This window comes from Nyctereutes procyonoides, unplaced genomic scaffold, assembly GCF_905146905.1.
Source record: "Nyctereutes procyonoides isolate TBG_1078 unplaced genomic scaffold, NYPRO_anot_genome, whole genome shotgun sequence".
In the NCBI taxonomy this organism is placed as follows: domain Eukaryota; kingdom Metazoa; phylum Chordata; class Mammalia; order Carnivora; family Canidae; genus Nyctereutes; species Nyctereutes procyonoides.
In genome coordinates this window covers 49555644-49579441 of record NW_026575020.1, presented here as the reverse complement: position 1 = coordinate 49579441, position 23798 = coordinate 49555644, and the positions used below count along the sequence as shown (strand labels likewise).

General features: G+C 49.0%; 1 protein-coding gene across 2 annotated transcripts in view; it reads left to right on the top strand.

Annotated features, from left to right (window-relative positions):
• Positions 1–23798, top strand: part of WIPI1 (WD repeat domain, phosphoinositide interacting 1) — a 32985-nt gene that overhangs the window by 7507 nt on the left and 1680 nt on the right. For both annotated transcript variants that reach the window (XM_055332847.1, XM_055332852.1), the window contains 10 exons: positions 142–311; positions 5517–5613; positions 13867–13964; positions 14605–14697; positions 15433–15503; positions 16098–16205; positions 19650–19814; positions 20587–20694; positions 21373–21491; positions 21972–22072. In XM_055332847.1, coding sequence (XP_055188822.1) covers positions 142–311; positions 5517–5613; positions 13867–13964; positions 14605–14697; positions 15433–15503; positions 16098–16205; positions 19650–19814; positions 20587–20694; positions 21373–21491; positions 21972–22072 — 1130 coding nt within the window. The remainder of the gene's footprint in view (positions 1–141; positions 312–5516; positions 5614–13866; positions 13965–14604; positions 14698–15432; positions 15504–16097; positions 16206–19649; positions 19815–20586; positions 20695–21372; positions 21492–21971; positions 22073–23798) is intronic.

Below are 23798 nucleotides of genomic sequence, written 5' to 3'. Positions count from 1 at the left end.
CAGGGGGAAAGAAAATCATTGTAAATGTGTGCTGATGGAGGGCACCCAGTCTGCAAGACCTAGAGGCCTTCGGCTAACTGGTGTCAGCTCAGCTCAGGGGAGGCTGAAATCTGTGTGACCTCAGTCTGCTCTCCCTCCCAGACGAAATCCCAGACGTTTACATCGTGGAGCGCCTGTTCTCCAGCAGCCTGGTGGTGGTGGTCAGTCACTCAAAGCCACGGCAAATGAACGTCTATCACTTCAAGAAAGGCACAGAGATCTGTAATTACAGCTATTCCAGCAACATCCTGTCCATAAGGCTGAACCGACAGGTACATTCGGGGAGACCTCTCGGGGTTGCCGGGCTTCTGTTAATTGGCACCAAAGAGAAAGATGAATACCTGTAAAGATGAATGTTTCTAAACCAAGCATCAGATTCTAAAAGGAATTTTAATACTCAGGCCGAGTATGATTGGGAACATCATAAGCCTACTCCGGGTACTCATTTCAGTGATGTGGCCTCCCTGGCCCTTCAGCCTCATGTCCTTTCTCGAACATTGGCCACTGGTGGAGTGAACCCTCTTCCGCTGGGTGCAGGCTGGGTAGAAATCTGGCTGTGACTTAGTCCTGTGAGCAGTAATGCCTTTTAGAACAAAATTCCTGAGGATGAGTGTGCCCTCCCCTCCCCAGCTTACTCTGAAAGCAGTTGTAAAACTACCCGTTCTCTTGCTCTCTCCTTGGACATTCCCAGCTATTCAAATGTCCAGGCTCATGCTCCTGTTTCTTTGTCCTGGCTCGCCCTACAGATCTTACTTGTGTTTTTCTTTTTTTTGTCAAAGGAAGGATTATTCTTATATCAAATATATAATATGTTCTCTTTAAAAATAGAAAATTTCCTGGGCAGCCCCGGTGGCTCAGCGGTTTAGCACCGCCTTCAGCCCAGGGTGTGATCCTGGAGACCTGGGATCGAGTCCCACATCAAGCTCCCTGCATGGAGCCTGCTTCTCCCTCTGCCTGTGTCTCTGCCCCTCTCTCTCTCTCTCTCTGTGTGTGTCTCTCATGAATAAATAAATAAAATCTTAAAAAAAAATAGAAAATTTCCTTAAATAAGTATTTGGGGCTATGAATGAGTTTATCTTAAACCATTAGATTTTAAAACCTATGAGGGCAGGCATTGTATCTGTTGTGTTCACTACTGTAGGCCTAGTAGAAAAGACAGTGCCTGATGGAAAAAAAATACTCCGTGAATATCCATTTCCTGACCACCTATTAAATAAGTAAACAAACATTCTTTATATGACTGTGCAGATCTTTCTGTTCAATATTTCCAGGATGGTGGAGGTCATTGCATTCATCAAGGACAATGTTTTCTTGTCTTCTTACCTAAATTATTAAATGCTAATTTTTTTTTTTTTTAACAAATGAGACAAAGTGCTCTCTTCCATTTATGAGAAGGAAGAGATTGTTTCGTTGAGTTGGTCAACTACTTTGATTGGATACCCACTTAGGTCTATATAAAGCAGTGTACTGAAGAGAGCCTAAGAAGTAGGATGTGGGGCTATTTAAGTAAGGAGCAGGAGTAAAGAAGGAAGTAAGCCCAGGCTCTTGGCCAGGGAGGGAAAGGCAATTTGAGAGTTTTCGACTTGAAGGTTTTTAAGCCTGATTCTTGGCTCAAGGGCTCTCTCTAAAATCTGTTGGTAGCACATTAAATTTCATTGCAAAACTTTTTTGTCTTTGCATGCAGTGATAGCCAGTATATGAAAATTAAAATCTCTATTTTGGCATCTGATTGTCTTTTTAAGATTATTTAGGCCAGAGGTGCCTGGATGGCTCAGTCAGTTGAGCGTCTGCCTTTGGCTCAGATCATGATCTCAGGGCCCTAGGATGGAGCCCTGCAGTAGGCTCCCTGCTCAGTGGGGAGTCTGCTTGTCCCTCTCCCTCTTCTACTGCCCATCCCCGCTCATGCTCTTTCTCTCTCTCTCCGAAATAAATAATTTTTTTAAATCTTTAAAAAAAAAAAAAAAAGATTGTTTAGGCCAAAGTCCTATAAGATCAGAACCTTCAAATAGTACCTATGGAATTTATTTCTGTAATTTCTCTCTTACTTGCTCTCTGACATTTTCATTACCAAATGGGACAGAGGATTACTCAAGTGTGTGAGTCTGCTAGCCTTTCAATGCCACCCTGTCCTCAGTATAACATCTGTGACTTTTGAGGCTCCCCTGCCCCAACATCTTTAGAAGGTCAGTGCTCCTAGCACTACTCAGCTGTGAATGGGCAGGTTCATTGGAACCCACTTAGACACCTGTCTCCTCCTTAGCATTTTTTCTCCTAAGAAGTTTCTCTTTTTTTCTTTAAGATTTTATTTATCAGAGGGAGAGGAAGAAGCAGGCTCCCCGCTGAGCAGGGAGCCCAACTAGGGACTCGATCCCAAGACCCCAGGATCATGACCTGAGCTGAAGGCAGACGCTTAACTAACTGAGCCACTCAGGTGCCCTGATTGGGGGGGGGGAGGGTGCTTTTTTTTTAAAACATAGGCTTGGGCCTTAGCAGCTCTGGGGTTGGGCACCTGCTGCAGCCCCTCCCTGCGGGGCCAGGGTCCCATGATGCCAGGGCTCTGCCGCCCCCTGCAGGAAATGAACAGGAGTGAGTGCTGCGCATCCTGCCCGCTGTGGGAGTCAGCGGGTCTTTGGGCAATGCAGTTCCTTTTTTAAAAAACAACAGGAAACCGGGATCCCTGGGTGGTGCAGCGGTTTGGCGCCTGCCTTTGGCCCAGGGCGCGATTCTGGAGACCCCGGATCAAATCCCACGTCGGGCTCCTGGTGCATGGAGCCTGCTTCTCCCTCTGCCTGTGTCTCTGCCTCTCTCTCTCTCTCTCTCTCTCTCTGTGACTATCATAAAATAAATGGAAATTAAAAAAAAAAAAACAGGAAACCATCAAAGATTTGTGTAGGGAGTTATGAGGAGAGAACATCTCTATTTTTTTCTAAGTATATAGAAAGGAAAAATATTTAGTAAAGGGATTTCTCACCCTCAGTTAATGTCATGCCCCTTGTCCTTAATTGAGGAGATGTATCTTGCGGCATAACAAGGACACATTTGATGTATTTCCATATGTAAACTGTGACGGTGGTCTGACCATCTGTTCTGAGGGGCCCTGGGTTATCCAGCTGCACATCCCCTGGATCGAAGCCTCTGGAGCTACCTCTGAATCTGTGATGCTTGAGGGCAGATGCTATCAATATTTTCTTAATCACTAAAAGGGGTTATTACTTCTAAAATCTAGAAGAGTTGATGAGAGCCAAGGTGACTGGGAACGAGCGGAGTCGAAGGCCCATCCAGGGTTCTGCTAGGGCTGAACGTTGGTCACTAAAGAGCAGTTTCCAGGGTCACGCTGGCCCCAGAAGAGTCTTGCACAGGAACTTGGGACACGATGCCTCCTCTTTCCCCCTTGCTGTTATCTCTCTGTTTCCCTCCCATTTAATTCTTGTCTGTGGCCAGCAGGGGTGACCTGAAACTCACTGAGTGGGCCACAGAGCAGCTGGTGCTATGACAGCTGGTGGGACGGATGCCGACAGGTGGCATGAGCTGGATATGGAGGCTGTTCCTACAAGAGGCATATGTTGAGGACCCAGTGTCCTGGGGCTTGGGTGTGGGGATACAGGAGGACGTCAGAAACCAAAGAACATTACCATATACTACTATAGTCCAAACCATAGAAAGTGCTGGCAAATGGCAAGGACTTTGTTTCAGGGACTATGTTTCTCAGAGAAACGCGAATGTTTGCCATCAATTTTGAGACCCTATTAGATTTTTTTTCTTACCCCTTGGTGCTCAGACTTGTGGCCACAGAGCCTTAATTAAAATTGAGGAAGACATTTATATCTTATTTTCTGCTTGGTAAAAGTGATGCTCTTCATTTTTCTGAGCTGTGAGAAGTCATACTGGGAAAACAGTAGGGCAGTCTAGTCCCTTGGAGGAGAACCTCCTAGGGATTTTTGTAGTATTTTTAGGTGCCTTCCTCTATAAGTGTTGTTTTTTGCGATAAAAGGATCTGGCCTAAGAACAGTGGCCCTCAAACTCAGGTGTGCAGCAGAATGACCCAGCGTTCTTGTTTAAAACCTCCCAAACCAGAATTTCCAGGGAGAGGCCAGGCCTTGTCCCTTAGGTGCTCGGCTGGTTCATCAAAGCCTGAGAACCACCAGCTTAGAGGAAGCTAGTCAGGCTTGTGCAGGGGTCATGGGCAGCTGCTTAGAGTGAGGAAAGAGCTACCCAACCAAAAACTCCTTCCCAACAGCCCCTCACTGGCACCCAGCATCCACATCGCACTGAGCTATGCGTTCCGCTCCTTTACACACCCAACATCGACCCCGCAGCCTGTTTCCACTTTCCAATGGCCATTGGGAAGAACCTCTACACCTGACAATCCTCATTTGAAAAGGAAGAGAAGGGCCTCCCTGCCCTGGAGAGGGAAAGGAGCCAAGCTGGGAGGGACCCTGAGCAGGGGGCACCCTGGGGCCGAGTGTGCACAGGAGGGCAGAAGGGCTTTCCAATTCCCTATACCAGGGCCAGAGAGAGTACACAGAAGTGAGTGTGGAGGGGCACCCGGGTGGCTCAGTAGTTGCATTTGCCTTTGGCTCAGGTCATGATCCTGGGGTCCTGGGATCAAGTCACCCATCAGACTCCCTGCAGGGAGCCTGCTTCTGCCTCTGCCTGTGTCTCTGCCTCTCTGTGTGTCTCTCCTGAATAAATAAATACAAATTCTTTAAAAAGTAGGTGTGGAGGAGAGTTGAGTGGAACAAAGGTAAAGCTGGCAGTTCTTTGGAGGGGGTAAAGCCTAAGATTGGTAATACAGGAGGAGTAAAGAAACCCATGTCTGTGCAAGAGGGAGACTTCATTATGGACATTGAAAGGGAGCCTGTCTGGTGGGAATAGGAACCAAAAAGATTACCCAAAATTGTCCTAAATAGTAAAGGGAGTCTGATCAGGAAGTGTCCAGGAATTCCAGTTCTAAAGAGAAGGGAAAGTACCACACACACAAACACACAATCTCAATTTCTTTCTTTCTCTCTTTCTTTCTTTCTTTCTTTCTTTCTTTCTTTCTTTCTTTCTTTTTTTTTTTTTAAGATTTTATTTATCCATTTGAGAGAGAGAGCACGAGGTTGAGGGCAGAGAGAGAAGCAGACTCCCCACTGAGCAGGGAGCCCAAGACAGGGCTGGATCGCAGGACCCTGAGATCATGACCTGAGCCAAAGGCAGACGCTTAACCCAATTGAGCCACCACCCAGGCACCTCCGCACAAATCTTTTTAAAATTTTAAATGAAGTTTTTTAAGATCTTGTGTTTTATGGTTCTGTTCAGGTGGATGATGTGTGCGTGCATGCATGTGTGTACATAATCTTCAAATCGATCCTTGAAATTCTTCCTCCTTTAGGCTTTGAAGCCAATTTAGGGCTTACATGAAAGATGAGTGATTCTGTTTGGTTGGTTCCTTTGGGAGGAACTGGCCCAGTGGACTGATGAGTCTGTGATTGCAGAGGCTGCTGGTGTGTCTGGAGGAGGCCATCTACATTCACAACATCAAAGACATGAAGCTGTTGAAAACCATCCTGGATATTCCTGCAAACCCAACAGGTGAGCTCCAAAATCAGGGGGGATGCCCCCCTCCCTACCCACCCCCGTCTCACCCCCACCTGCTCCCTTCACAGGCTGGATTCCCTCCTCACTGGAAAACCTAAGGCAGTATTTTTATGGGTTTTGAGTCTCAGTGGTGTTTACCTGGGAGTTTTCTCTTCATGGTGGCAAATCCCAATTATGTTAGGCAGTGCATCCTTCAGGAAAGCTGCGGCCTTCCAGAAACCCCTTTCATCTGGGACCCGTTCTCAGCAAATGTGTTAAGACACTTTAGGTAGACGCGTAGGAGATTTCATGCATCTGATATTAAAACATGTTTACCCCTAATTATTTTCTGTGATTGTTCAGTACAGAGTAGGTGTAATAATTAGAAGCAGGTTTTGACTTGGTGTGTCTGCAGGAGTAGGAAAAAGGCTATGAAGAATGTGTTTTATGATGTTAAAGTGAAGTCTCTCTACGTGGGTGATGTGCTAGGATACTGGTCTTTACTAAATCCTTCAGTTCTAACACTGTTTAACCAGTGCGCCATGTAAGAATGGGATTAGATTGGATTTGGTAGATTGAAAGAGCAGATAATGCATAGGGGTTCACTAAGCAAGAAGTAAATGAGAAAGAAGCCCTTCATTATGTGGGAGGGTAGGGGGTCCTCACACGAGAACAACTGGTGTCTCCAGGGATTCAGGTTAATATCTGGGGATTGTATTTCAGTTTAGGATCAGTAAGTGGCTCCTCCAGTTTATAGCAGTTTCCTAATCCTTTGACTTTCACTGAATTGCAGGGTCTGTATGGTCCAACCCAAGTCCCCGAGGCCCTTTGGGCCTCAGATTTTTTTTCTCTGTAAAATGGGATACCTAATAGCTATCTTGCAGGATCACCTGAGAATGACAAGAGGTCAAGTTTGTGAAAGTGACCAGCTCCCAGCCCACCATACAGTAGAATCTCCTATGCTTGCTCTCCTTCCCTCTTCTCAGTTACATAGATGGCCCTTTACTGTCAACTTCAGTGCTTTAACATTTCAGCCATAAAAGAATATATTTTCAAAGATCAAAGGCATTGAGGCCATTGTAAAATTCTGTGAGATGAGGACTTTAAAGCATATTTCATAGAATGAAGGATGGTAAGTGAAGGAGCTGTGGATGGTCAGGTTTTTGTTCCAGAAATATGAGGTTGAACTGATCGGGGAAAGTAGGTACTGAAGATGTATCGTGTGCCTGGAGCCACAGCAGGAGCTGTCAGGTATAAGTAGGGCACGTACCCAGCAGGGACTCAAAACCCAGCCACACGAGTCCCCGGAGACAAATGTGTTTTGTGTAATGGAGTATAAGACAAATGCTCTGGCACTTTGCAGGGCTAGGACCCAGTGTGGGACTGTGGGGTGCAAACAGTTGAAAGTAACAGGTGCTCTTCTATAGGTCAGGCAGGAGCAGTTCTGTGGCCAAATCAGAGCAGATCTCATGCAGGAATGGACCTGAGTTAGACCTTGATGGATTTGGGCAAGGGACCACCCAGGTGGCCAGGAAGCTAGAAGCTGCCTTGGTTCTCTATTTCTCTGAAAGGCAGGGGTTGGCATGGTCAGTACCCTCTCCAGCAGAGGGGTCAGCGCTGCGGTCGGCTTCACATGCTCAGCCTGCAAGACAGCTCTGCCCGCAGGACTGGGCCCACTCCTCTCGTGAAAAGCGGTTTCTCCCCATCTACTCTTAATTTATGGCAAATGTACCTGTTTTTCTTAGCTCCAAAAATTCATTGGTTGCCTCACTTGTTGCAGCTTAAACAGGGTATAAAGAAGGCTTGAAAGGGTGGTTGGGCCCCTTGTATTTTATGTTAGAGAGAATGGGTATGATTTGTAAAGGAATAATTTTATCACAAGAAAAATTAGAAACAGTGGGAGGTGTTTTCTCTGCCTCCCATAAACGTTATGAATGGATTCAAGGACAAAGTTAGCATTTCCTTCTGAAAGACCACGGGCGGGTTGAAAAGACCCAAATACGGTCTTTCGACACCTTTGGTGTTCTTTGGAGAGATAGCCCGAGACTTTTTCAAATCCTGCAATTTATAATTATCATCTCAACTTCCACTGAGCTCCCTTTGTTCTCCAGCAAAAGAGAGACCATAATGTGTATCCCACAGAGTTATTTTGGGGCGGATTAACGGCCAGGCAGGGAGAGCAAAGGCGAGGCTCGCTCCCTAGCCAGCCCCTGCCTGGAGGGCAGCCTGACATGGTCAAAGCTGCACTTGCAGGGACACGACCAGTTCCTCGCTCAGCTGACTCTGAGCCGTCAGACCCAGGAATGTAAAATTTTCAGACACAGGGAGTCTCCCTTATTTGTCGCCCTTCTCTCATTCACTTTCTAAACGGAGACGTAAGACGGAAACTCTGGCTCTCGATTTGATAAATGCTTAATGGGTACACAAGAGAAACGGAGTCCCTTGTCCAACTGGCTGGAGCGCACTGATGCCAAGTGGATTGTAACCTAGTGAATTATAAATAAATTCTATACACAGAGCTCTACCATTGCTTCGCACCCAGTATCTAATGCGGCTGTAAATTTCCTTCCTTTCGTCTGTGTTTATGTCACGGCCAATCCTGTTGTGTCAAAGATTGCAGGCTGTTTCCTTTAAAGGGTTTGGCCAGACGGGGCTAGAAATTAATTTCCTGCCAGCACAGCAGTCTGTGTGCTGAGCAGTGAGGGTGGAGATCTCCACGCAAGCTCTGCCAACTGCAGAACTCGGCGGTGCCGTAAACAAGACCTTCTACAGAACATCGGGGGAACCGTCTATACCACACAGCAGTGTGTGTGGTAGAACAAAGGAGCGGTTTATGCCCAAGCCAGCGCTCCTTCTGAAAAAGGGTAATACAGGTGGGGTAAGTGGCTCTAGAACATTGGCAAATACAGAGATTTCTATTTGTGAAACTTGGAAAGCATCTTCTGAGACATCAGTCGACCCAGAGGGAACTGCAGTGTATAAGTCGCTGTTAATTTGCTTGAAGTTTGTCAAGTCATACTATAACTACCAAGGTGAGGATGATCTAGAATCATGGGACTTCCTTCTTATTCCAGCCAACGATCCCATCAGTTCTTGCACCGATCACAGGCACTTCTTTTCCCACTGCAGAAGAATTACAGCCAAACAATTTCAGTGAAGTTAGAGCAGACAGTGATTCATGAGACTGTGTGTCAATTCTTAAGCAAACCCAAAAGCCACATCAAAACCAAATTCCTTTTTTTATTATTTATTTTATTCATGAGAGACACAGAGAGAGAGAGAGAGGCAGAGACACAGGCAGAGGGAGAAGCAGGCTCCATGCAGGGAGCCTGACGTGGGACTCGATCCCTGGTCTCCAGGATCACACCCCGGGCTGCAGGCGGCGCTAAACCGCTGCGCCACCAGGGCTGCCCAAAACCAAATTCCTTTCTTTTTTTTTAATTTTTTTTTTTATTTATTTATGATAGTCACACACACACAGAGAGAGAGAGAGAGGCAGAGACACAGGCAGAGGGAGAAGCAGGCTCCGTGCACCGGGAGCCCGACGTGGGACTCGATCCCGGGTCTCCAGGATCGCGCCCTGGGCCAAAGGCAGGCGCCAAACCGCTGCGCCACCCAGGGATCCCCCGAATTCCTATATAGAAAAAAGACTGGAAGAAAATATGCTCGAATATTGAGAATGGTGAAAAGCCTCTGGGTTTTAGACCAATGAGTGATATATTTTTTTTTCTCTTGCTTTGTATTTTCTGGACTCTGCAAGTCTTTTACACTATGACTTTTCTGTGATGTAAAATGATATCAGAGACAAAGCTGATTTCCTTCCTGGAGTAGGCTTAGTGTGACACCTGTGCTGGGAAACAAGACGAGGAGAATGGTAACATCTAAGCCTCAAGTGAGCTCTTGATGTTTTCCTCGGGGGCTTCAGAAGGAATAAAAATGCATTCTTGTAGCTGGTTGACTCTGAGAACAGAACCATGCGAAATCTAAGAAACTCGTGGAAGCCTTTCTGGGGACCTTCATTAAGTCTGCAAAGGTTGGTGTGCAGGATCCCTTGGCTAAATTCAAGTGGATTGGCAGATGCGCAAGCCCAGAGGCAAAGCTCTCAGATAAGGTGTAATGTGTCAGAGTAGGCCTGCCCTGGCCATCGAACTTTCCCTGTTAGAGTCTAGTGTCATCCCACTGTCAGATACTACCGAAGGTTTGATGTTACTCGAAGAAATGTAAGCTTTTCTTCCTTTCTGGGATATTTACACTTTAACAAGAACAACAACAAAAACTCTGAAGGCCATCTCACACCCGTCAGAATGGCTAGTATCAAAAAGACAGATACAAATTGCTGGCGAGGATGCAGCGGAAGGAGGAGCCTCGTGCACTGCTGGTGGGAACGCAGACTGGTGCAGCCACTCTGGAAAACAGCACAGAGGTTCCTCAAAAAATTAAAAAACAGAACTACCATGTGACCCAGCAATTCCACTTCTGGGTATTTATCCGAAGAAAATGAAGACATTAACCCGAAAAAGATCATCTGCACCCCTATGTTCACTGCGGCATTATTTAGAACAGCCACGACATGGAAAGACCAATGCCCATTGGATGAACGGATCGAGAAAATGTGGTATGTACGTATGTACAATGCAACGTTATTTGGGCATAAGAAAGAAAGGGAAATCTTGCCATTGGGGACAACATGGATGGACCTCGAGGGCATCATGCTATGTGGGTTAAGTCAAAGAAAGACAAATACCACAAATACTGTATAATCTCACTTATAAGCAGAATCTTAAAAAAAAAAAAAGAAGAAGAAGAAGAAGAAGGTACAGAGAACAGATTGGTGGTTTCCAGAGGTGGGGAGATGGGGAGGGAGGGGGGATGGACGAAGAGGGTCAGAAGTTACAAACTTCCAGTTATAAATAAGTCATGAGGATGTGATGTACAGCATGGAGACTATAGTTACTAACACTATGGCATATTTGAAAGTTGGTAAGAGAGTAAGCTTTTAAGAGCTCTCATCACGAGAAGAAAATTTCCTGCGTATGGTGACAGATGTTAACTAGACTCACTAGACTATCCCTCACTCGTGATACATTATATACAAATATCCGATCATTATGTTGTGCATCTGAAACATAATGTTATATATGTCAGTTATACTTCAATTAAATTAAAAAAAAAAGAAAGAAAAAACAAACAAAAAAATTAAAAAATTAAAAAATTAAAAAATTAAAAAAAAAAAAAAAAGAACTCTAGGGATCCCTGGGTGGCGCAGCGGTTTGGCGCCTGCCTTTGGCCCAGGGCGCGATCCTGGAGACCCGGGATTGAATCCCACGTCGGGCTCCCGGTGCATGGAGCCTGCTTCTTCCTCTGCCTGTGTCTCTGCCTCTCTCTCTCTCTCTCTCTCTCTCTCTCTCTCTCTCTGTGACTATCATAAATAAATAAAAATTAAAAAAAAAAAAGAACTCTAAAGGGCAGCTCGAAAGTCCAAGCTTTCTGCTCAAAAACCTCCCCGTTCTCCCTGCCACAAAGATGGGCCTTGATATTTTCAGAGGAGGATGTAAATAAACGAAGACTTGGCATCTTAGAATGTTAAAGCTGGAAAGGTCACTGTAGCCCCCTCATGTCATGGATGATAAAGGTGTGAGCCTCAAAAGGCCACAAATCACTCAGCCAGAGTTACAGAGTCGTAGACAGACCTAGGTCTTGACTCCATGTCCTCAGCCCATCTCTGCCAAACAAATATTCTTAAAACACTCCTTTTTTTTTTTCCTAACAGCTTTGTTGAGCTAGAATTCACATCCTGTATGATCCACGCATTTAAAGTGCACCATCCAATAGCTTTTAGTATATTTGTAGTGTTGTGTAACCATTACCACAACCGATTCTAGAACATTTTCATCGCCCCAAAAAGAAACCCCATAGCCCTTAACCACCACCCCCCATACCCCCAGCCCCAGGTCACCATAATCTACTTTACGTCTCTCTAGATTTACCTATTCTGGGTATTACATGTAAGTGGGATCATATAATATGTGGCCTTTTGTATCAGCCTTCTTTCACTTACATGTTAGAACATTTATTCTGTATCTAATAATATTCCGTCATAAGGGTATTTACCCATATTTATCAGTTGATAGACATTTATGTTGTTTCCACTTTTTGACTCTTAGGAATGATACTGCTTTGTATATGGCTGTAGGATTTAATGTCTCCTGGGTAGAATTTGAGGTTCATATGATAACTCCGTGTTTAACCTTTGCAGGAACTGCCAGACTGTTTTCCAAAGCCCTGTCCCATGTTACATTCCCAGCAGCAGCGTAGGAGGGTTCCAATTATCTGTCTTTTTGATTATAGCCATCCTAGTGAGTGTGAAGTGGTACCTCATTGTGGTCTTGATTAACACTGCTTTTTTTAAACATACGGGCTTAGAAACCTCTGGCGCGTACCCAGGGCATTTTTAAGATCTTAACTCTTTGGCATGGTCCTCAAGTCCTTGCCCAGTTGCCATGTCCAGTCTTACCATCTCTTCTGCTAAGCAGCCCTATGGGAACCCACCATGCAAGCCAACCCAACCTCCCATGCTGTTCCCGCCTGTTTCACAAGACCAGAATGCCTTCCACCTGCTAGCTGCTCTTGAAATTGCACTTGGATTGCAAGGAGCCCAGAGAAGATGGGGGAATTGAGGTTCCCCAAGCAAAACTGGGAAGATACAGGAGAGTCTCTCCCTAAGGCTGGGGCTGAGAGTGACCCTGTACCAGCAGGGGTTACAGGATGCCAAAGCATGCAGGTAAGGGCTCTGGGCTCAGTCATGTTCCCCCCAGAGTTCTGTGTGGCAAGTGATAAGAACACAGCCCTGGCTTTGTCCTCATCAAAGCCAGAGAGCAGGAAGGAGGACCTCGGTTTCAGTTCTCAGTGTTGGATTTTTTTTTTCTCTGCTCATCCCCCGCCCCCAGCAGATTAGGTTGGGTGCATTTTAGCCTGATGTAAAGTTTTTCTTATACCTGTCTAAGAAACCGTTTAATATACTAAACTTGTGGGGCGCCTGGGTGGCTCAGTCGGTTAAGTGTCTGACTCTTGGTTTTTCAACTCAGATCTTGATCTCAGGGCCGTGAGTTCAAGCCCCACAAGGGTGGGCTCTACACCCATGATTTAGTGTGTGTGTGTGTGTGTATATATATATATATATACACGCCTACCCTAACTTGTGACAAAGTTGTCAATTGCCTTTTTCATTTAAAAAGAGGTCACACTTGCTTAAACTCAAAGTTCTGCTTTTGGTTCTACTAATTCTGGTAATGCTTTTGGTTCTACTAATTCCTTGAATTCACTCCTGTCACAGACACCTCTACTATCAATCCAGACCACTGCTGTGAAAATCCTTCACTTAAACACTTTTAGAACTACCCCCACCTTGAGTCTCCTTATAAACAAAAACTGTCTACATCGGTTCAGTGATGTGATTGGCTGTTTGCTCTCCCGGAATATTGTCAAAGCACCTTAAGACCAAAATGTCCTCTTTCTTTAGCTTATTTCAATGGCAGAGATCCATCTTACCTGAAGGTTCAGCCCTCAAATGAACTTGCGTCTCTGGAGGTGCCCATTTCCCTAATCGAGGCAGACATTTATTTGGCTTAGAAATGAACAGTTTCGGACAGCCCAGGTGGCTCAGCGGTTTAGCGCCGCCTTCAGTCCAAGGCATGATTCTGGAGACCCGAGATCGAGTCCCACGTCGGGCTCCCTGCGTGGAGCCTGCTTCCCTCTCTGCCTGTGTCTCTGCCTCTGTGTGTGTGTGTGTGTGTGTGTGTGTGTGTGTGTCTCATGAGTAAATGAATAAAATCTTAAAAAAAAAAAAGAAATGAACAGTTTCTATATAGGTCCTTCCCCCCGACCCTCCACCCTGGGCTCCCCAACTGGCTATGAGTGGCCAGCTGCATGCAGTCACCTGCAGGAAGGCTGAGACATACGGCCTTTATTTCCGTAAAGTCTCTTAGAGCCTTAGAGGGTAATGAAAGAGAAACAGATGCGGTTTCAGAGCCCCGTGGTAAAATGTCAAGAAGAACTTTTTCAGTATTCTGAGTTCTGTTTGCTTCGCTGCGGAGACCCGGCCTGCATCAAGTGTGAATTTTACTGTAGAGATTCCCTGATCGCAGGAAAGATCGGCTAAGCCGTCCCTCCCCTCGCCAGTAGGTGGCACTGTAGCTGCGCTGTTTTCAGATGCCCTTTCCAGGCCTGGTCTCTCCGAGGTCTCTTCATCTGCTGTCCCTTCTTTGCCAGGTCTCTGTGCCCTCTCCATCAACCATTCCAATTCGTATGTGGCCTACCCTGGAAGCCTGACCACAGGCGAGATTGTGCTTTACGATGGACACTCCCTGGTGAGTTGGCAGTGACCCAGCTGACCCAGCCCACCTGCTTGGCTGCGTGGTCAGTGGCAGGTGATGTGCAGGCTGGGTCGCGGCGGGGCGGGGTGTAGAGGGAGAAGCGACACCGGGGGCGTTTGTTTTGGCCACAGTCTGGCTGGGAATGGAGGAGAAGGTAATGATACCCGTCCTGGCTGCCGTGAGTCAACCTGCGAGGCGGCTCGCCGGCCGAGGCAGACGTAGACAGTGGAGTGGAAACCACGTGCCAGCAGGTGGCCCATTGTCAGGCTGAAGTAGGTGACAGTGTACGGATGTACGCTTCCTGCCCTGTGCCCCCTGCGGCTTCACAGGGCAGGGCACGATTGCTGCGGGAAGCCCCCGACAGCGGCGTGCAGGGTGAGCCGCGGCAGCATCGCTGCGCCTTGGGCCTGCGGTTGGCTGTCCATCTTCCAGAGGGCAGGAGGAGGGCAGGAACTGCGGCAGAATCTGGATAGAGCAGAAGAGGCTGTATGGCTCCTGGGTAAATGGCCTGGTGCAGAGAGAGACGCAGGGAGCCCAGCAAAGGCGGGAGGGCATCTCCGAAGGAGGGGAGGGAAGGGAAATGCATCTTCCCTCTGCCCCAGCATCCGTGTCTGTTTTCCCTTGTCACCAACAGAAAACAGTCTGCACGATTGCTGCCCACGAGGGGACGCTGGCCGCCATCGCCTTCAATGCCTTGGGCTCAAAACTAGCGAGCGCCTCTGAAAAAGTGAGTGCACTTGCCGCGTCTCCACTGGCTCTCTTGTCACAGCTCTGCCGGGCAGCTCCCTGGGGCCAAAGATCCAATGAGATGGGGCTGGGGACAAGGACTGACTGGTCTCTGGGCCTACCTGGAATCCATTTCCAAGGGGAGCCTCTGACCCATGCATGCTGTGTATGTGGATACATAATTCAACAGAGCGAAGGCCTCTGCTATGCAAGATGCAAGCTACTCGACACAAAAGCGTGTGGTCTTAGTGAGACACACGCATGCACATCCTCCCTAGAAACAGACAGAGGCTGCATTTCATGAACCGTGTAAACAAAAAGTTGTGCTATTTAGCAGGAGAGATCGGTCTCTTCTGTCTGGGATGGGCAGGGAAGGTGATCCAGTTGAATTTCAAATGCCATGAAAAGCATGTGTCTTTTGACAGGCGGAGACTGGCTATTCCAGGAAGCCCAAGCATTTTGAGCGTGCGCGCGCACACACACACACACACACACACACACACGCAGCCCTGAGCTAGGGCACGGAGGGAAAGGGGAACAGTGTTTCACACCCGTCCCAAGAATCACTTCTGTGGCCATGTACAAACAAAAAAGCCTCTATGCCCAACACTTCGTGCTTCCTCCTCAGAGACAGCTGTTCAAAACCAATAAAACAAGCTCGTCTCTGAAGGGACATCTTGGTCTGAAGCCGTTCATGGTCTGAAAGTCTGAAATGTCCTCCTGCTGTCTTTTTCAGGGCACTGTCATCCGGGTGTTCTCTGTACCTGATGGGCAAAAGCTCTACGAGTTTCGAAGGGGCATGAAAAGGTCTGTGTCCACCGTGAAACCCATGTTACAGTAGACACTAAAGACCCATGGTGGGCGGCTGGCAGCCGTCCAGGGAGAGTGTGGAGGGTGGCTCTGTGCCCTCCTCTCCCCCGGAGGAGGTCACCTGCCTTAGACGCTGTGCTGGGTGCTCAGTACACCTGACAGCTCGGCCGCTGTCCTAGCACAGGGCTTCAGCCACGGGAAACCTTCTGTGATGGGTGCCAGGGCAGCGAGCAAAGGAGAAACGAGAGCGCAGGCAAGTCACAACCCAAAAGTAATCCGTGAAGTGTGATGGGCGGGGAACCTCTTGGCGGTAGCCTTTGCAGCTGGATCAGTGCACAGAGCCGCTGGAAGACGTCCAAGGTGACAGGAAGGGGCGGTGCTTTGTTTCTTCCCACCCGAGACCATGGCCCTTTACGAATCTTGCCAAAGTGAATTTCTAAATTAGGAATGACACAACGGCAGGGGGATTTGGAATACCTAGACTCCCCAGGACATGTCCAGTTTTCTTACAAAGCTGGGTTTTGAACTGTAAAGCAGCCACCCTCCCCTGTCGGGCTCACTAGTCCATCTCCACGTCGCCGTGTTCCCTAGGTACGTGACAATCAGCTCTCTCGTGTTCAGTATGGACTCGCAGTTCCTCTGTGCCTCAAGCAACACTGAGACCGTGCACATCTTCAAGCTGGAGCACCTCACTAACAGGTAAGTCAGTGCCCGACCAGAGGAGCCAGGTGGTTCTGTGCTCCCACTGCCCGCGTAAGTGGTTTCCTCACTTTCTGAATGCCATGCACTCGGCCTTACCGGCTCTGCCTTCCCCCAAGTGGTGAGTGTATGCTGACCAAACCTCGGTGGTGTAATGCGTGGAAGCACAAAATCCGGGGCCACCCCCCTGAGCTCAACCCCCGGCTCTGGCCCAGGCTGCCCTGCACTGAGAGACCCAGGCAGGTAATTTAACCTTCCCGTACCTCCGTACAAAATAATCATCAATGCCTCTTGGGCTTGTCATGGGGATTAAGTGAGTTCCTTGAGCCAACGTGTTTAGCATGGTGCCTGGCACACGGTAGACATTAAGAAATATTAGGCAGCAGGGACGCCTGGGTGGCTCAGGGCGTGATCCTGGAGTCCTGGGATCGAGTCCCACGTGGGGCTCCCTGCATGGAGCCTGCTTCTCCCTCTGCCTGTGTCTCTGCCTCTCTCTCTCTCTCTCTCTCTCTGTCTCTCATGAATAAATAAATAAAATCTTAAAAAAAGGGGGGGGGGCAGCAGAGCTATGGGTACAATAATATGTGAATCCCGCCACCTTGCCTGCCTCTGGGGCGCATGGGAGACACCCCCAGTGCCTGTGGCTGTACCAGTGGCAGGAGTGCAGCTGCCTTCCCCTGCAGCCAGTGGCGTGTGTATTAGTTTCCTCTTGCTGCTGTAACGAGTGACCCCAGATATAATGGCTTAAAGCAGCACACATTCATTATGCCACAGCCCTGTAGGTCGCTAGCCCGGGGTGGCACGGCCTAGTTCTCCATCCAGGGTCTCATAAGGCAGAAATCCAGGTGCCAGGCAGCCACGCTCTTATCTGGAGCCTGGGGCCCTCTTCCAAACTCAGTCCTGTTCCTGGTGAGAATCCAGGGCCTTGCAGTGGTAGCAGTGAGATGCCCACATGCTTGGTGGCCCTCAGCCCAAGAGGCCACCTGCTTCCCTTCTCACATAGCCTTCGATCCCGCAGTGTCGCACGGATTCCTTCTTGTCCTCTGGATTGCTCCAACTTCTCCTTCTGCCTTCCTCGTCTGCCACCAGTTGGAGAGACCTCTCTGCTGTTAAGGGCTCATGGGACTAGATCAAGCCCATCTGGATAATCTCTCTACCTATGGTGGTCTGAGCCATAAACATAACACAGTCACTGGAGGGCTATTTTGTCACTGTCACAATGTTCTAGGGACCAGGGCGTGGAATCTTGAGGCCATTCCTAGAAATTCTGCTGTAGCATGTGAGCACTAGAATGTAACTAGCTGCTACGTGCATGTCCATGCCTACCCTTGGAGCTCTCCTACACTGGGAAGCAGCAAAGCAATGAGGGATTCTCCTCCCACCCAACCACTCTCCGTGGCAGTGTCACCCTGGCCTCTTGTCCTCTTCCCAAGGTCAAGATCTTGCTTCTGGTAGCACAGTAAACAGGTCATGCCTTCCTCAGGGGACTTCAGACAACTCATGGCTCCTGACTCTTGGGTGTCATCATAGGAAATTGAAACATGAAATGTTAGCGATGAGCTCGTTACCCACGGAAGGCAGGCGGTCGAGTTAGCGATGACAGTGACACTCGCACATCGATAGAGCGTTTAGTAGTTTACAGAGTACTCTCACACACTTCCTCCCTCGGCTCCCCATGGTAGTCCTGGAAGGCAGGCGTCCAAGTTTCATAACCGAGGCAGCTGGGGTTCAGAGCAGTCCAGCGTGTTGCTCAAAGCTGGCCTCCGTCTACAAGAAGGGCCACGTTTTAACAGCCCGCCAAGCTTCTAGGGCTGCTCCAGAGTGCACACTCCGGGGTGTCCGAGAAATGTCCCAAGGACTTACTTCCACGCTGGGTTTCACACTTGTGCCAGGAGAGGCCCCTCTTCTGTAACTGAAATAATTCTTCTCCTGTGATAGAACTTCTACGAGAAAATTACTTTTTCCACCTAATTAGCAGGTCATGGTACATGGGCTCTGTTCCGTGTGTTCAGCATAGCATGTGTCTGTCTGACACTCTACGCGGCTGCTGTTATGTGTGTATTAGTGTGTCCATGTGACACGGCACCTGGCCTCTGTCCCCCTTCTGAAGCTCCATCCATGGGCACCAGCAACCAAAGCCTGGTTCCGTTTTTCCCTCCACAGGCTAGTGCAGCGCTCTTCCTCTGGGAACCTCATCCCTCCCCTCCAGCCCCCGGCACTGGTGTCGGAAACCCCAGGGGCTGCCCCCTCCCCTGCTCCTGTGTCTCAGCAACCCCGTGAGTGTCCACCCCTGGTCATGTGCATCGCAGAGCACAGTGTGTGTTGGACTTTTAACCCTGCATGTTCTCCCTAGGGCTTTTATCTGTTCTCTGGACTTTTCTATCACTTCTCAGCTCGTAAAACAGAAGCCCGGATCTCTTGGGGAGCTGTTCAGAGCTTAGGAGGGTGGCTGGCCTGCTGGGATGACCTTCAATCCAAGGTGCTGTGACAAAGTGACCCCATGTCTTCATCGGAGTTTGTTATTGGTGCTTCAGACAGGAGGTTGCCATTTGAACTCATTTCCCCATCCAGGCTCTCCTGTTTCCGTCAGGGATCTCAGATAGCTAGGAACAACCCCTTCCTCCCCCCGAGCGGCTCTTGACCTGGTTTGTCCAAAGACCACCCAGCTGGTTGGGAAACGGAGTGAGAAGTAAACCCCAGGGCTTCTGGGCTGCAGCGCGTGTGCCCTACCAGGCTCTGGCCCTGAGGACAAGTGGCCTCTCAGCAGGTGCTCCCAGGAGTGCACAGCATGAAGGCAGGGTGTGTGCTCCTGCCCATTCTCACCTCTCACCAACAGAGCAACCACCCTCTTTGTCTGGCAGCCGCCCTGGGATGAACTTTGATGACTGCAGGGGTCGTACCAGGTCCCCGTGAATTATCTCTACTGTCGTCGTGAATCACCGGGGAGCAGGGTGGCTTCAGGGCTGTAATCACACACCACCCAAAGCATCTTGCCCGGAGGTTTGCTTCCCACTCAGTCTGGCTAGGGAGGCCTTGACACCGAGATCGCTCTGTTCTTCCACGAGCCCGGGACAGGCTTGAGCTTCCTTTTCAGAGTCCAGATATCGATCCCATCTCACTCCCGACCCTAGCCCCCTTCTTAAAAATCTGGAAATCAGACTAATCATTACATGCAACTTCTTTAATGTAGGGAAGTGGTAGCTTTGGGAACCTCTTAACAGCTTTGCAATGGCCCTTCCGAAGGACGAATGAGCGCTCAATGTCCTTTTGCTGTTGCCAGAAGAGTACGTCCCGGGCTGTTCCTGGGGGTAGAACATTATGCTAAAGGCACAGTTCCTTTTTGTTGCAGTGAGCACAGCTCCTTGCACCTGGGCGTGTGGACCGTTGGCCCGATGCCCAGGCCTGCGGGGCCGGCTCACCTCCACCTGTGCCTTGCTCCCCCAGCCGACCAGAAGAGCCTTCGACCTGGACTGGCTACATGGGAAAGATGTTCATGGCTGCTTCCAACTACCTCCCCACCCAGGTGTCAGACATGATGAACCAGGACAGGGCCTTCGCCACCGGACGTCTGAACTTCTCGGGTCAGAGGAACATCTGCACTCTCTCAACGTACGTACGGCACCACCCACCCTCCACAAGAATAAGCTCTCACAGAGCTGTTTGCCCAAAGTGCAAAACCCCCAAACATGTACAAAGAGGAAAAGAAAGACAAGATGGCCAGGAGGAAGGGCGTGCAGAATCGAAGCCCGCTGTGTCCATCCACTGTCTTTCCTCCTAGTCATCATTTGTGCTCTGGGGACAGCTGGAAGTCGGCATGGGAACCTCAGCTCTCTGGTCATAACGCTGTCTTGAAAACAATTCCCATTCTTATGTAACTCTCTAAAAAGGCTCTAGTTCCACGGTCCAGCTTCAGACACCTATGGGGCTGACAGATATTTTATTGAAAAGAGTTAAAGAAGGTAAACTTTTTTTTTTTTTTAATCTGATAAAACTGGCCAGCAACGCGGTGAGCTAAGTTTGTCCTTTCTGTCACTGTTAAAGGCAGAAACACACGTAAGCCAGAGGCTGTGTCCCATTCAGGTCAGCTGATGTTTTTGCTGGCAGTGGCTCTTCATAGAGTAATAGCATGCACACGCGTGGTTTTGTATCACCCACACAATTATTTTCAAAGACAAGAAATAATCCTCAAGGTAGATCGCTAGGTCAGAATGCAAAGAAATAGCCAGAAACCCAGAATCCGGGGCCAGCAGACCAGGTAAACGTTTCCTGATGGCAGGAGAAGCAGCTTGTGACAGCCAGGGTGGGTGAGGCTTTGTCATTTGAAGCTGGCCCGTTGCTCGTCTTTGTCGTAATCACAGCATGTGTTTTCCTTGGCTCTTAGGATCCAGAAATTGCCAAGGCTGCTGGTCGCATCATCCGATGGACACCTTTACATCTACAATTTGGACCCTCAGGACGGAGGAGAATGTGTCTTAATCAAGACCCACAGGTGAAGAGACTAGTTTTCAAAAAGTCTTTTTAAGAGCCGCTTTGTGTCAGGTTGTCAGTTGGCCAAGAACGACAGGCTTTAGGGCCATTGCTTGTCTGTCCTCTTCGCCGGCCATCTCGGTGGCAAACCTCTAAGGGCACCTGCTCTGTGCTGGGCTCGAAGTCAGGCACCCTCACTACGCTGTGCACTTCTGGAAAAGTGCCAGGAGGAGTAACACACAATTGAAGAAACACAATGTCTTTCTGTGGCCTTTCCTCCTCGTACATTGGGTGCTCAAAAATACTGACCAAACTTAATTGAAAAGTTCTCTTGATGTCTATGACCGAGAACAAGGTGACCTCTCCCTGCTGTGCCTGGACACCGTGAGCTGCCCCTGCCCCCTCGCCCACACATCACCCCTCCTTGTGAGCGTGTCTTAGGGTCCTTGCCAGGGTGTACCAGGAAGAGCAAAGGGCCAGTCTTCGTTTAGTGCATAGAAGAGAAAGGGGTCCATTGTGAAGTTGCGTGATGGACCCCAGCTCTTCAAGGCCACTGGCGGGGTCACATGACCCAGCTTGAACTCATAGGTCCGTACTTTAAACTGCAAGCCTGAGCTGCCCAGTGCTTTTCCTTGTGACGGTATCCTGGATATGTGATCTCTTTTTTTCTCCTCCCCTCCCCCACAATTGCTGCAATTAGCTTGCTTAGCTCAGGAACAACAGAAGAAAATAAAGAAAATGACCTCAGACCTTCATTACCTCAGTCTTACGCAGCAACTGTAGCCAGACCAAGCACCTGGTCCGCCTCCACGGTGCCAGGTGAGTGGATGTGGGGGCCTGGTGGGGGCTAGGGGGGTGGTGGGGCACCGTGGGGGCCTGTTTCTGACGCCACTTCCTCTGTCTTCACGGTCACCTGTAGATGGAATGCTCTCCCCGAACCACTTATCTCCTCCCAGGTGCGACCGCAAGAACAGCCTTTAAAAGTCGGGTTCCCAAACCCGGCAGGCGCAGCCCCAAATTATCGCCTCCCCCAACAAGTCGTGTCAACCCTTGGCCTCTCTGAGAATTGCCAACCAGTAGCGAGTCGGAGATGTCTAGGGTAGACAGGTGGGTGAGGCCAGCCCGTCCGGAGGCTTGGATGCCACACACGGTGGGGCTCTGGACTCCTCTGAAGTTCAGTCTCTCCGTTCAGAAGGCAAAGGCAGCCTCTGTGGTCTCCCTGGAGGTCCCGCCCCCAGGTCACAGCATAAGGACAGCAGGCCGCCGGGCTTCTCTCAACGTCTCATTCTTGGCTTCCAGGTTATTCTGAGGACGGCGGAGCCCTCCGAGGAGAGATTATTCCTGAACATGAGTTTGCGACGGGACCAGTGTGTCTTGATGATGAGAATGAGTTCCCCCCTGTGAGCATTAGGAACCCCTAACCGAGTGGCTCAGTCTGTGTGCTTAGAAGGAAGCCTTCTCCTCATGCAAGAGGCGAAGTCACTTGCCCTGTTATCTAGTCCTGTAACAACTAACCTCCTCTGCACTAGTCAGAAAGCCCTAGGTGATGCGCTGTGCTGTGTGCCTCGGGCCCGACAGACCAGCCATCAGGTGTCAGGCTAAAGCCGGCAGCAGTAGAATAACCGAATACTAACCCAGGGAGTCTCGGCGGCCTCACTACCTCCAGAGGCCTGGAATCCTTAACTTGGCTTCTTTAGCACTCTCTGTACTGCTCACAAGGTAGGAATTCGTGCCTGCATAAACCCGTTTGCCTGAGGCTCCTAAGGATGTCCTTGCAGAATGCTGCCTTTTTGCTAAAGACGTGGACCTAACGGGGCTGGGCCGCTGCGCTCTGTAAGCCAGCTAGACCCTCACCCTCGCGCGGCTCTAATGGGGCGGACCCCAGGCTCCCAGCAGCCGGGTGGAGGGCGGGAGCCTCGGTGGAGAGCTCCCGGGCATTTCCCTGCATCTTGCTTCAGCTGTTCTGGCAGCAAGAGCCCTCGGGGTTGGCTGGGTGCAAGGCTTGGCTTCTCCCTGCATCCGCGTCTGACGAGAGGGTTCTCTCCCTGGGTGGCTGCCTTAGCTTAGCTTAGCAGATCCTTCTGATCCCTCAAGCTTCCATTTAGAGCACCATCCAGACCGCTCTCGTGAGCTGCAGTTAGAGAGTGGCACAGAGAGTGAACCTAAAATCTTCGAGACACGGAAGCTGTGTTTGGACCAAGACTTAGAGAGTCAACTGAGTGAGCCTCCTGGAGCCAGATCGGGCCCTGCTTCAGAGCCCATTAGGTCTTGGTATATGATGTTTTCTCCTGACCGTTATCTTATAATGTCAGTTGAAATCTCATTTGCAAAAGGATGGAAGGCAGGTCTAGTTTCTTTCTCCTATAAATCCTGGGACAATCCGGTAAGCCCAGTCAGCTTTTTTATTTTTATTTTTATTTTTTTTAAAAGGCTGTTCTAGAGTCCTCTGTGCATGATATGGGAGGGTGGGGTGTGTGATTGCCCATGAAGGCTCTACGGACTGCAGCTTGAGATTTACGTTTCTGACTTTTAAGAGGCAGACTGCCAGATGCAGTGCCAACAAGTACGATTTATATTTTAGGGCTGGAGAGCAGTGGTTCTTAAAAATACGAATTATAAATATAAAAACAACCATTGGCTTGCTGCCTCCTTTGCCTTTGGGTTCTCATGCCCTGACTAGCCATAAAGGGAGCTCTTCCGGCCCCCTAAAAGTTGGTGGTCACTTACCTGAAGTTGTGTCTTCTGGGAACCAGAGCAGAGTAGATAGAGCGGGGATATATGTGTCCTACACTGCCCAGGTTTAGAACCTTCACTCACTAGGTTCCATCTCAGTGATTGTGGCGAAAGTCTGTGACTGCTCCAAAAGACAATTAGATTATTAATTAGATTCTTAGCTGTAATCAAAGTAAACCCTAAAACCTTTTGTACAAATTGGGGTACATCAGATCCTGGCTTTCAGGAGGCGGTCCCTTGCCAAAGAAAACCTGTATAAAATAATAGGTACACTGTGTAGATCATTTGTTTGGAGTTTAAAAAAAAACAATGGAGATGCTTAAGATCTAGTGGTAGAATTTGTTGAGAGGCCTGTTCACCTAAACACTGCCAGGAAGCTGGGTAGGAGCCGGT